The 13767-nt window shown below is 36.9% G+C and overlaps 1 protein-coding gene across 1 annotated transcript in view; it reads left to right on the top strand.

The window, feature by feature from the left end:
- The window catches only part of STAG1 (STAG1 cohesin complex component), a 365558-nt gene that overhangs the window by 121309 nt on the left and 230482 nt on the right, over positions 1 to 13767 (top strand). Inside the window, exon 5 of the mRNA XM_063115300.1 lies at positions 10397 to 10493. Within this exon, the coding sequence (XP_062971370.1) occupies positions 10397 to 10493 (97 nt within the window). The remainder of the gene's footprint in view (positions 1 to 10396; positions 10494 to 13767) is intronic.

Raw genomic sequence — 13767 nt, forward strand, 5'->3', positions numbered from 1 at the left:
GGTCAAACTGAGAAGAATGTTTCACAGACGGAGGGGAGTCTGCACTGCAGCCAGCACCTGTTCAGTGAAAGAAAAGGAAGAGGGACAGACAGACGGAACGCACAAACAATAGGACATCATTGTAAAGTGAAAGTAGGTGTATTCATCCTCAGGAGTGAGGAATGTTCCGCAGTTCTTAAGGGGAGGATCTATATGTTGCTCCGGGATGGGGGTGTTTCTCTATCCTGCCTAGGGGGAGGAATATTTGGCCCTGGGAGGATAATCTAGGGTAATTAAGGGCTAACAGGTTGATACAAAGTTGCATCTGCTTCCTGTCATGCGTCTCTGAGTTTCTGAAGATTTTGGTCATGCGCAGTGGTGTCACTTTTCCTTAACTTTGCCCTTTTGGGCCTAGTCTGCAGTTTAGTTCCTCCTAGTGTGCAGGTGCTGTGGTTTTTTGTGGTTTTACTTAAAACCACAGTCTGTTAAAAAACTGGGAAGTTCGAGGTGTAGCGTGCAGATTGCTAGGGTTGGTTAAGCTGTCATCAGCTCATTATGAGTTCATTGACTGCAAAAGGAGGAGGTGGCTAGTGCCGATCCAGTTTGAATATTCATGAGCAGCCTTCCCTGTGTCCCTATTCTTTCCTGCCTTACCACCACTAGATTTCCTTGTATACACTCACCACTAATGGACCATGCAGCAAGAGCAAAAAAAGCAAAACTCCACGTGTCAGAACCAGGAAGAAAATTTCCCTTCCTCTTGCAGTATACCTCCAGAGCACCGTATTAATAAAACTTAACATGATTTTTAATGTAAAGGAGAAATGCTTATGGAGTCCAGTCCATTATTATTGAACAAACACTGAAGGGTAAATTTGGAGCTGAGAGGCAATAGATTGATAATTGAGGCAGAGAGTTTCCTCATATGTCTGGTGTTTCTTGGCTATTAGCTTATCTTAAGAGGTGAGACATTGAATGCTGATTGGGTGCTCTGTATGTAGGGATGGAGTGAGTATGTTTTGTGTGGCTTTTATTATTGGTACTGATATTTAAGTGATTTTTCTTTTTCCTTGGAATTTATACATTTTACCTGGATATGCTTAGATTTGTGTCATTTTTTCATTAATTCTGGCTGTAACTGAAGCACTGTTACTATTTAGATTTAAATATTTTATTGATCCGATAGATTTTCCTGCTTAAAATTATTAATTTACTTGTCTTTCTTCCCTTTGTTCTCTTTTCTACCTTTCAAATTTCTATCCATGTGAAATCTACTGGATATATCTATCAAGTCTTTTACTTCTTCATTCATAAATTCTCTGTATTTTTGTTTTATGTGTTGAGATGTCTTCCTCACCCAATTGACAGGTTATTAAATTTGTTATCTTTAGTGATTATTCTTTTTTAAATTTATTTTTTATTAGCATATTTATTATTACAAATCATACTTATTCTTTATGCCCCTTACCATTCTCTCTCCTTCCCTCTCCCCCACCCCCCTTTCCCCCTCCCATCTCTAATAACCATAGATTTGTTCTCTCCATCTGATAGATTAACTGTTCCTCTGTTAATAGGATGATCTGTCTAGTAGTGAGACAGGTGTGATCAAGTCCTCCCCTATTATGACAAAAGAGATGCTGCTTCTATTACTGTAGAGTGTGCTTTGTGGAGAGAGAGGACCTCCTCTTTTTTTTTTTTTTTTTTTGGGTCTCTGCTCTTGCCTCTCCTTGTGTCAGTGCAGTTGAGAGTCTGGAGTGCCATCTGCATGGTGGCTATGACTGGTGCTATAGAGACTAGCCACTTTTGTGGCAGCCATGGCAATTGTGGTGGCTGTGGTGGGCTACCTGCATGGAAATGGTGTTTTTGGTGTGCTTTTTACCTGGTTGAAGCTGGGTTCAGCTTCCCCCGACTCCATGCCTCAGGATCCCCAGTGAGGCCCTGGGGTGGTGGCAGCAGCTTGCCCTGTTGTGGCTGGGTTTGGCTTCCCCCAGCTGGGCCCAGGGGTGGTGGCAGCAGCTTGCCCAGTTGCAGCTGGGTTCAGCTTCTTCTGGCTCCGTGCCTCATTCTAAGATGTTCTTGCAGAATCGTTGGGGAAAGGAGGAGAAGGAAAGGGGAGGTAAATAGTGTGGGAAGAAGAGAAGGGAGTGGGGGGCATGATCAAGGCCTCTGGCACCCCCCTCATTCCAGCAGGGGACACCAGGGAGCTTGCAGCAGTGGCTTGGTCATTGCTGGGCTGGATGCAGATGTTGGGGGTGTGTGTGGCTGAAGCCCTTGGCCCCCGTCTACCCCAACTCGGGAGCTCAGAGTGCTTCCTGCAGCAGATCAGTGGGTGTTGCTGGGCTGGTTGTGGATGTTGGGGGGCATGGCAACCACCCCAGGGGTGCTATCAGCGGCGGCTCAGTCAGGGGGACATGGCTGAGGCCTTCAGCTCCTCACCACCCTGGCTTAGGACCCAAGGCGCTTACTGTGGCAGCTTGGCAGTTGTCTCTGGGTTGGTTGAAGATGTCGGGGGTGGGGTGGGGGGAGACGTGGCTGAATCCCTCGGCCGCCCTCCACCCCAGCTTGGGAGCATGGGGCGCTTCCTGCGGCCGTGTGGCGGTTGTCGCTGGGCTGGTTGTGGATGTTGGGGAGTGTGGCTGAGGCCCTCATACCCCTATCGCCCTGGTTTGGAAGCTCAGAGGGCTTCTGGTCCTTCTAGGTTTTATAGGTGTTCTTTGGTGGTGCTAGACCTTCACTAGTTAACTTCAAACCTTATCTCTCATCTGTGGGGTTTTTTTTTGTTTTTTTGTTTTGTTTTGTTTTGTTTCAGTTCTGTGTTGAATCATTTGCTGCTCCCACCACTTAAACTGCACTGGAACCAATTTGTTGTCCTTTGCTTACTTCTAAAATGGAGGAACTTCCTATGGGGAGTAGCACTTGAGGCCTGTAGTTGAGCTAAGCTAAATTGCTGCTTTGCTGCTGATTCCTTGGGGAAGGCTTTTCATGCAGCTCAGGTTTTAATTGTTGACCTTGTATGTACTTCCAGGTCTTGTGAAGTCTGGTACACCTGGGTTGTGTGGAAACTCTGGTCTGGACCTGAGTCTTTTCAGCAAACTTCACACCCTGCAGTTCTGTACTCCTGACCAGTATCCACTGAGTGGGCCTGTGATGATTTGAGGGCAAGATCAGCTGTCCAGTGCTGTGCCCTAATGTTCCCGCAATGGCCCATCTCTCCCACTGCCCATACTCCAAACACTTCCCATGGGTGGGTTGTTTTGAGTGGCTCCTTTTTTCTGGCTCCTCACTCCTATGTGGGTCCACAGGAACCTTGTTAGTGGTCTTTCTGGCCTGGGAGTCACTAAGGCACTCTTCTCCCCTGCGACCTCCAAGCAACTCCATATGAAGGGCACAGCTATGGCAAAATCTTGCCAGCTCTTGCTCCATGTGCTTACCAGCTCCAGCCTTGAAATGTCCAAGACTCTAAATGATGGGAGCGATCCTTTCTTTCTCTTGTCGTGGCTTCTCCCTCCTTCATGCACTCTGTAGGTCTCTCTTTCTCTTCCCCTGATCTCTAGTGGCTGCAGCTTGGCTGTCATTGCTTTTTAATAATTATAAATTGGTTGATTTGTGGGGAGAGTGATGCTGGGGACTGTCTATTTTGCCATCATGACCAGAAGCTCAGTGATTATTCTTTCACCCAATGAATATTTAAATTTGGAAATCCTTTTTTCTTTTAACTTCCCGAAAGTCCTTTTCATGCTTTAAATTTTCTGTCTGTTTCATATATGCTTAGTTTACTTTTTTCCCCCCTCCTTTGTTGCTGAGTGTTTTAGGCATATTATTTTGTTTTGACTCCTTAAGTCTCTTTTCAGTTCACATGGTCAAGTTAATTAGGATTCCTTTATTGGCACAAATTCAGATGTAATAGGTCTTAACTGTAGTCTCCATTCCTGTATCACACTAACAAATAGTTGAATGGTGCTTTCCTACACAGCCTTGGAAGTGGGAAGCAACTCAGCTTATCCTTGTGCCCTTGCTATTTCTTTAGGGCCAAGATTTTGCAGTGGCCTATTCTAGGACCACATGCTGCCAGTCTTCTGCTATCCTAGAGAAGATTCAGGAATCCCTGAAGATGTCCCTTTTTTTTTTTTTAAGATGTCACTTTTTCAGCACTGCACTCTCCCGAGTGAGCCACGGGCTGGCCCCAATTAAGATGTCACTTTTTGAAGGAACAAAAAATCCTAGTCCTCCTAGGCCTTTTGCCCGTGTCTGTTCACCTCATTTTTGACTCAGAAGGAAACTTAATTTTGTGCTATTTCTTTTCTCTAGAGATCCCTGCAGAACCCATAACTTTGCTTGCAACTTGCAGGCTTTGCTACCTTGCTTATCCTAGCAGTTGGCTTTGTCTTGAATGAGAGTATGATTTGGAATATGGGTGGGTACATGAAGAATGCAAGTTCGGGCTATCATTTTGTCAAAATTTCTTTGAGAGCTTCTGTAAGATAAATATTGTAAATAATAAAAGCAACTTACAAATTGAGAGGAAATATTATAAAAACTTGGCATTAATCGAGACTATCAATATTGAAAATATTCTTTTCTCTGTCATTTTTATTTAGACATCACTGTTAGAGTACTCAGAACTGTGATTCCATTCCTAAGGTGAGATGAATATGTGGCCTATCAAGTGAAGGGCTACACCATTTACCTAAACAAATTTTTGAGTTTAGGCAATAATGTAGTTGTATAAAAGGGCAATAATAATATCATATAGGCTAGAAACTGCAGTTAGTTAATATAGACATAGGAATGAAAGAAATAGCGTTTTTATATGTACATTCACAGAAAACATCTATAGAATATTGATTAAAGCTGTGTCGAAAAAAGTTACCTAAATATTCATTATACAGTGATTCTCAGATTAGAAGAGGGAGGGGAGATTCTTTCATTCAAGATTTCTTATTAGGATCTTGAGTTTATAAAGCATTGTATTATCTCTGCCATCTCCTTGTCTTTCTTCAAAGCAAATGAATCTACTCTTAAACAGCAATATAGAATACTAATTCTCTATGCCTTTGTCTGCTTAACCTAGGTCCTATCAAATGGCCTATGAAAAAAGTATATTTACTCATTATACTACGTAGATATCCAGATTGATTGATCTTTTAGGTTTACCTTATAGGGAATTTAGAGGTAGATTTAAAATTTAGATTTGCTACATTGATCTGTTTCACATGTTTGTATTTCTTCTTTGTAGCCTTGATATTTTTTTCCCTCAATTTAAAAAATGTTATTTCTCTAATTGTCTCATTCCCATGGAGCAAAGCAGAATGTTAATATTTGTTCTCTAGTACAATATGATAAAGTTTTGATTATAGCAAATGTCATTATTTTTGTCACTTGACTGTAGTCTGTAATTCCGATGCTACTTATTATGGCCTTTTGAGTATCTAAGGTGAGCTCTCAGAGATTTTTTTGCGGTAAAGTCTTAAAATTAAACTGTTTGGAATGAATTGAGGGCATGCAAGCCTATCAGTGTCACAGTTTGAATTTTTGCTACTTTTTTTACATACTTGTTTGTGTGTGTTTGTGTGTGTGTGAAAGCGAGATTTATTTTTAAAATAAAATCATATACATTTCTCCATTTAATGTCATAAACAATCTTCTCTGTCATTAATGCTAATATATAGATTCAGCTCATTTGTATTACTAGTTACATTTCATTCTACCGTATGGATATACCATAATTTATTGAAATATTCCTTTATAGACATTTAAATTGTTTAGTTTTTTTTTTTTTTGCCCCAGTGAACCATACTACGGTATCCATGCAGGTATTTTCTCTATGTTGGAAGAAGACTACCTGTTAATATTGGTAGCCAGAGAGGCAGATTTTGGCAGAGATGACTGGCCATCTCCCAAAAAATGTAGTTTTCCTTTTACATAGTTAAGAAAGTTCAGGGAACCTACTGGCAAGCAGAGACTCCATTTCTCCACTTCTTTTGCATCCAGATATGGCTACTTAACACATTCTTGCCAAAGAAGTATTAGCTGAAGTGATATGTACCACTTCCAGACCTGACTTATAATACTCATGGTTGACATTGGAAGCCACTTATTGAGGATAGTAGAGTCTCTGTCAGCCTAGGTCCCAGAATGATTGTGTCTGTTGATTTGTGATTCAGCTGTTCCAGTGCTACTGCCTTCTCTTTGAGGGTCTGTGACTAATGTTATCAGAAATGTTCTTTCTGGTAATCTTGGAATTATACTGTATACTTTTCCCTACCCTCCAAATAAGGACAGTCCACACTGGAATGTTATGATTGTTTGTTTTTGACAACTGGCCCAGTAAGGGGATCTGAAGCCTTGACCTTGGTGTTATCGGTACCACACTCTCCTGAGTGAGCTAACCAGCTGGCCTAAAATATTACGTTTCTTAACATGGAAGCTTAGATCACTGATTCAGACCTTTCTTTTATAAGTATTTGACCTATAAATTAGCTATAAATTATAAATATTTAAAGCTATAGATTTCCGTGTAAGCATTGCTTTAGCTGCACTCTACAAATTTTGATATGTTGTGTTTTCATTATCTTTAGCTCAAAATATTTTCTAATTACTAAACATTTGGGGGTATTTTAGTTATATTTTTCTTACTGATTTCTAATTTAAATTTGTTATGGCAAGAGAAAATGCCCTGTGTTATTGTAGTCTTTAAAAACTTACAGAGATTTGATTTATGGTTTATTTTGGTGAATGTTCTATGTGTACCTGAAAAAATGTATATCATGTAATTATTGGTGTTATATTTTATAACCTTCGATTATGTCATGTTTATTAGTAGTGGTATTCAGATGTTTAATATAATTTTTTGTTTGTCTCTTTGCTTCTTCTGTCAGTTACCAAGAGATATGTGTTAAAAAACTTTGCCATGATTATCAATTTGCCTATTCTTTTAGTTCAATTTTTGCTTTATGTATTTTGAGACTATTGTTACTTGGTATATACAGATTCAGTATTATTATAGTTTCCTGATGAGTTTACCCTTTTATTATTATAAAATATCTTTTTGTTTGGCAGTGTTCCTTTTCTTGATTTCACTTTGTGTGATATGAATATAGCCATAACAGGTTTTTTTACATTTAATGTTTGCATGGTATATATTTTTTATCCCTTTATTGCAGCCTATCTTTGCTCTTGTATTTAAAGTGTTTGTCCTATAAATATCATGTGGTTGGATCTTTTTATCCAGTGTGGACAGTCTCTGTTTTCCAAGAGGAGTGCTTGGCCCATTTGCTTTGTTTTCTTTTCATTTTTTGCTTAGTTTTTAGTCTGAAAACTTTTTATTTTGCCTTCATTTGAAAGTTTTATTTTTTGCTTTTTCCTTGATAAGAAATTCTGGATGGACAGCTTTAAAAATTTTTTTCAGTACTTTATGTCATTCTTTTATCCATGGGCGTGCATTGTTTTCGATGTGAAGTTTACCATTATTCTTATCCTTTGCTCCCTTATATATATCCTCTGGCTGCTTTAAAGTTTTTTTCCCTATTAAAGATTTCCAGCAGCTTGGTTATGATGTGCATTATGTTGCTTTCTTTTGTTTTTTTCTTTCATACCTACCCCAGCCAAGGCATCCTGTATTATAACAAGGACTGCATTATCCACCCGCCTGTGCCCATTCTTGGCAGTGCTTCTGACGGTCACCAGTCTCTGCCAACTCAGGAAAGGCTGTTATCTCTGTCTAGTTTAGTTTTAGATTTTTAGATTCCTTTGTCTCCATACCTCTCTGAGAGATTTTAAGAGGTATAACTTTGTTTACTTTCAGATGAATAACCAATTATATCATTATCGTTTATTGAATAAACCATCCTTTTCTCTCTGAAATTGAAATATCTCCTTTATGATAAGTTGAGTTCTATATACTCATATCTGGATCTATTTCTGCACTTCGTTCTCTTATATCACTTGTCTGATCTATTTTGTTTGCAGAACCTTTGTGTAGGAAGTTTTAATATTTCTAATGCAAGTTTCTGCATACTACTCTTACTCAGAATGTTTTGGGCTCTTTATATATAACTGGTGGGAGTATAAATTGATACTATCACTTTGGGAGTTAAAGAACTTTGGTTACAGTGTTCAGAATGCTTTCACAATACGGGGCCACATGTAGAAGTGAGGAAATGACTTCTTCCTCAGCTTTGTGCCACACTTTGTTACCTAGTCGCGAAGCATTTGTGTTTGGGCTCTGAGTCTGAAAGTCATTCTTGACCTGCTCTATCCATTCCTAGTCCTCGCCATCATCCTAAACTCACAGGGCCTGACACATTATTCAGCATAGCTGATCCTTGAACAGATATGCTATTCTTTCTTTTTCTTTTCACCCTCTCCCCTACTACAATAATCTTCATTCTTATTTTCTGTTTACTTTTAAAACAAAACCTCCTAGACACTAATATGATTGGACAGGGAGATGGTATTATGTACAAAAGTCCCTTTTTTTTTTTTTTGACTTGGAAGAAGGGAAAGTGTTTTTCTTTAATAGAAGGTCGTTAAAGAAGGTGTAGGCCCAACTGGAATGGATTATGTTAAAAGGACTGACAGTATCTAGTATTAATGAGGATGTGGAGTACCTGATAATCTCATGCTTTGCTGGATCTCATATATTGCTCGTGGAAGTATGATTTATTGTATTTGTTTTGGAATATTGTTTGGCATTATCTACTAACCCTTGACATGTACATATTCTCTGTGTTAACACATCTGCTACTGGGTATTTATAAAACAGAAAAGAATATTTATGTCCTTCAAAAGGTTTGTACGGTTATGTTCATAATAATTTTTGTTTGTGATAGCCCTAAATAACACTCATGTCCAGCAACAGTAAAATGGGTAATGAATTGTGGTATGTTCATACAATGAAATATTACCCACAGTGCAAAAAAGGAATTACTAATACACATAACAGTGTGGCTGAATGTTATTGATACAGCTTTACCTGAGAGAAATCACACAAAAAGATGATACCATTTATATGAATTTCAAAAATGTGTCAAACTAATTTATGGTAATAAACATCAGAATAATAGTTATTACCCTTTGGGTCAGGGATGGGTACTAACAGGAGGGAGCCTGTTTCAGTTCTGGAAATGTTTTATATTTTCCTCTTGGTTGTGGTGTGTATGGATTTGTGAAAATTCATCAAAGTTTAACCTAATATTTATGCATTTTGCCATATATAAATATACTTCATTACACAGGTAAAAATTTATTTTATTTTTATACAGTTCCTTTGACCTCCAGCCCCACCTAAGAAAATCCCATCAATCCTGCCCCTGGGAGTACTAATTGGAATCACATTAAATTTGCTTCACAGTTTGAGAAGACTTAATTGATAGAGCACTAAGTGTTTTTTTTTAATTTAAAACATGTTACTTATTGACATCATCTTTATGTATCCTGTAAGTTTTTATAATTTTTATCATTAAGGTTATATCTCTCTTGAATTTATTCTTAGGTACCTTAAGTTGTGAACAGAATACTCATTTATGTTATTAAAAAGTAATTTTGTGCTTTTGTTTTTTGTCATCCATACTGACAGTTTTTTCTGTTACTGATCTTTTGAATCACTTCACTAGAAACTCTTAGGTTTTCTTATCATCTATAGGAAAGAAGAATTGTCTTTACTAATATTTTGCTAATTTTTACATTAACTAAAAACTTTAAATCTGTGTTGAGTGTTTAGAGGGGCATCCTGCCTTGTTCCTTGTTTAGTTGAAATGTCTTAAGTGTTTCAACAGTGAATATATTTTAGTCTTTGTCTTCTTTAAGTAAATTCTATCTAACCCTAGTTTCCTTGGAAATTTTTTATTAGGATTGGCTGCAGTTTTTTATCAGATACCTTTTTGAGATCTAGTAATTAATCATTTTATTTTTTTCTTTTACTCTATTGATAAATTCATTTATTTGATTTCCTAATATTGAGCCATCCTTGTATTCCTGGAAAAATGCATCTAGTTATGTATGGTGTGCAGTCTTTTTATGTGGTACTAGTGAATTAGGTTTTCTAATAACTCAGAAAGTTAATATTTAAGTGAAGTTAATTTAATTTTTGTGTTATTTTCATAATATGATTTGAATATTATTATCTATCCTTGCTTGATAATAATTGGGCTTCATGGGATTGGTAAGGTCAGGTTTGTGTTGTGCTCTATTGGGAAGAAATCTTTGAGACCTAATTACTCACCTAATTATTGGCCTTTAAAAATGAGGAAATCTCTACTTTTATTTGGCTACAAAGAAATAATTTAAGGTAAGTAGTTTTCTTGTTCAAATAGACACACCTACCCACCCTCCCACACACACAAACTTTTTTGGAAACTTATCTGCTATAGTATCAAAATTTTTTGAAGTTTTCATTTTTATATTTTTTTTTCCACAGTCCGTGGTGGATGACTGGATTGAATCATATAAACAAGACAGGGACATCGCACTTCTGGATTTAATCAACTTTTTTATCCAGTGTTCAGGATGTCGAGGTACAGAATCTTGGAATAAATGATGTATATTGAGCCTGTCAGTCCAGCAGTGTGACTTTTACTTCACCTGCCTCTAGCCATATATAATTCATTCTAGAATTATGTGCTGATCTTTTTCTCGTAGAGAAAATTATTGGTAAGGTATTTAAGGTTATTCCATTTTTTGTTCTGGTTCAGTTTTGCACCTATAAAGTAACACATTTCTGAATTTTTTGAAATATTGTGAGGAAATCTAAAATTCATTCAATAGCTTTATGAATTGATTTTTTTAGATTATAAGCTTTTATAATTTTTACTAATATTATTTGTACATATGCTCTATGTTAGGAACTATGTTAGTTGCTAACATTCATTAATTCTTACCAGTATTTTTATCCTCATTTTGTAGATAAATACTTGAAGCTCAAATAATTTTCTTAATATAAGTATCAGAATCAGATGTCTTAAGTTTACAATCGGTTGGAAATCCATGACAGTTTATTAATTTAAAGTGAAATTTTATTTTTGTCATTTTCATAGATAACTCCTAGATATGTTTCTCCTCTAGAATAAATAAGTCTTAATGGGTTAAATTGTACTTCATAGGGGAAATCAGTTGGTAAATCACCATTCTTAAGAATAGTGATCCTTTATTGAGATTACTGAACAAATTGATTTCTTGAAGGCTTGCTTATTTATGTCCAAGTTATCACTTACCATATTGACATAATGGTTTATCACATATTTATAGAGCACCTACCTAGTACTAGATCAGGGTATACAAAGGTTATCAAGACAGTCTCTGTCCCCAGAAAGTATTAGGGTATGCGCAATTTTAATTTTTCATTTTCATTTTATTTATTTAATTTTTCGGCCCTATGTGTAATTTTTAAAGGAGACTTTGTTGTAAAAAGGAAATAGTGATGTGCTCAGTGCCATGGTAAGAGTAATAAAATTGGTTACTATTTAAGGGCTATTTAGTATGTGGCAAGCTGTGTGCTTTGTATGCTTTAGCTCATTTAATTTGTTAACCTTCTGTCAGGCATATGTGATCTTTATTTTATAGATCAGGAATCTGAGTTTAAAAGGATTTAGGTAAGTTTATCTGGGGTCATACTCAAGATTAAGAGTCAGTCTGTCTCACCTAGAGTCTGTCTCACAAGACACTATGGGAATAACAAAGAGGGGCTGCTGATCCAGCCTAGGCTGGGTGTCTCTGTGTGTATGTATAAATGTGGGAAGATTATAAAAACGTACATTGTAAAGAAAGCAAACTCTAAAGTGAGATTAAAGATGAGTAAAACAAAGTTAGAGGGAGAAGAATACCTTATACACATTAAGTATAGGAAGACAAAATGTAACAAATTGTGCAAAAATCTGTTAACATAAGAACACATGGCTCACTCTAGGGCATAAAGAGAGTTCTGTTGTGGCTAGCACGGAGACTGGTGAGGAGTAGCAAGAGATTAGGCTATATGAAAGTAAGTGGATTTATTCGTTTTACATCCTTAAAATAGGTGAGGCAAGCATTGATGATGCATTTTACATATATTATCTCATGTAATCTAGACGTCCTATTGGATTAGGCAGTCTTTAAACTAGTAATCCTTAAAAGTTTTTTAAAAAATTTATTTCCGTGGTTCAAAAAAACAAAAAGATTTAAAAGTTATATAATAAAAAGTCCTTATCACATTCTGCCTTCCCATCTCTCTCTATAGTTAAGTGCTCTTAACTAGTTTCTTGTATACCCTCCTGTCCGTCTGTCTGTCTATAATTTCCACGAGTGTACGTAAGGGTATATATACTCTTTCCTTCCCCGCTGCTCTTACACAAAAGATATTGGTGTAGAGAGAGTTTTCTTGTTCTTTTTTTAAAAAAAATATATCAGTGCATTCATTTATGTGTATGTACAATAAATTATTTAACTAGTCTTCTGTTAACAGATCATTGTGTTGTCATCTTTTGTTATTACAAACAGAAGTGTAATGAGGAATTGTTATATACCTTATTTGTTCTTTATAGAAGAATGTCTTAAATAAATATATTGGTAATTGTATTAGATATTGACAGATTACCTGTTGTAGGAGTTGTACTCCCTTCAGTAATACATTAAAATATCTGTTACTTCTTAGCCTTTTCAACAAAGTGTATTTTTCAAACTTTTGGATTATCGTTTTCAAATTGCTCATAAAGCTATGTAGTTAGCCATCTGTATCCACGGGTTCCACATCTGCTGATTCAACCAGCCATGGATCCCCCCCCCCCAGAAAATCAACAACAAAAAAATACAAATAAATAAAGTTTGATAACTATTTACATAGCATTTACATTGTATTAGGTATTACATGTAGAGATAATTTAAAGTATAAAGGAGGATGTGGGTAAGTTATATCCAAATACTGTGCCATTTTATATAAGTGACTTGAGCATCCATGGATTTTAGTATCTGGGGGAGGGAGAATCCTGGAACCAATCCCCCACAGATACCGAGGAATGACTGTTATCAGTGTGGATTTTTGGTTTTTTTTTTAAAAGTAGCTTGAAATTCATGCAACATACAATTAACCATTTTACAATCCAGTAGTGTTTAGTGCATTCATAATGTGCAACTGTGTTCAAGTTTCTATAACAAAGTACCATAGGCTGGTTGGCTTATAAACAGAAATTTATTTCTCACAGTTCTGGTGGCTGGAAGTCTGAGATCAGGGTGCCTCCATGGTCTGGTTCTGGTGAGGGCCTTCTTCTGGATTGCAGACTGCCAACTTGTCCTTGTATTTTCACATGGCGAAAAGAGGATGAGAGAGCTCTCTGGGTTCCCTTTTTATAAGGGCACTAATTTCATTCATGAGGGTTCCATCCTCATAACCTAATTACCTCCTAATACTATCACATTGGGGGTTAGAATTTCAACATGTGAATTTTGGGAGGTCACACACATTCAGTCCATTGTAGCAATTACCATCTCTCTCTTGCTTCAAAACTTTTAAATCACCCCAGAAGAATAACCTATACCCATTAAGTAATTACCCCTCATTCTTCTCTCCCTCCATCCCCTGGCAACCACTCAGCTTTCTGTCCGTATGGATTTGCCTATTCAAGTCATTTTATATGATGAACCATACAATATGTGACCTTTTGTGTCTGACAATCTTTTACTTACTGTATGTTTCTGAAGTTCATCCAAGTTGTGGGATGCATCAGTAGTTTATTCCTTTTATGGCTGAATAATATTGCATTACATGTGTATATGACAATCTGTTTATCCATTCATCTGCTGAAGGGCACTTTGGTCATT

This window comes from Cynocephalus volans, chromosome 11 (assembly GCF_027409185.1).
Source record: "Cynocephalus volans isolate mCynVol1 chromosome 11, mCynVol1.pri, whole genome shotgun sequence".
Classification (NCBI taxonomy): Eukaryota; Metazoa; Chordata; class Mammalia; order Dermoptera; family Cynocephalidae; genus Cynocephalus; species Cynocephalus volans.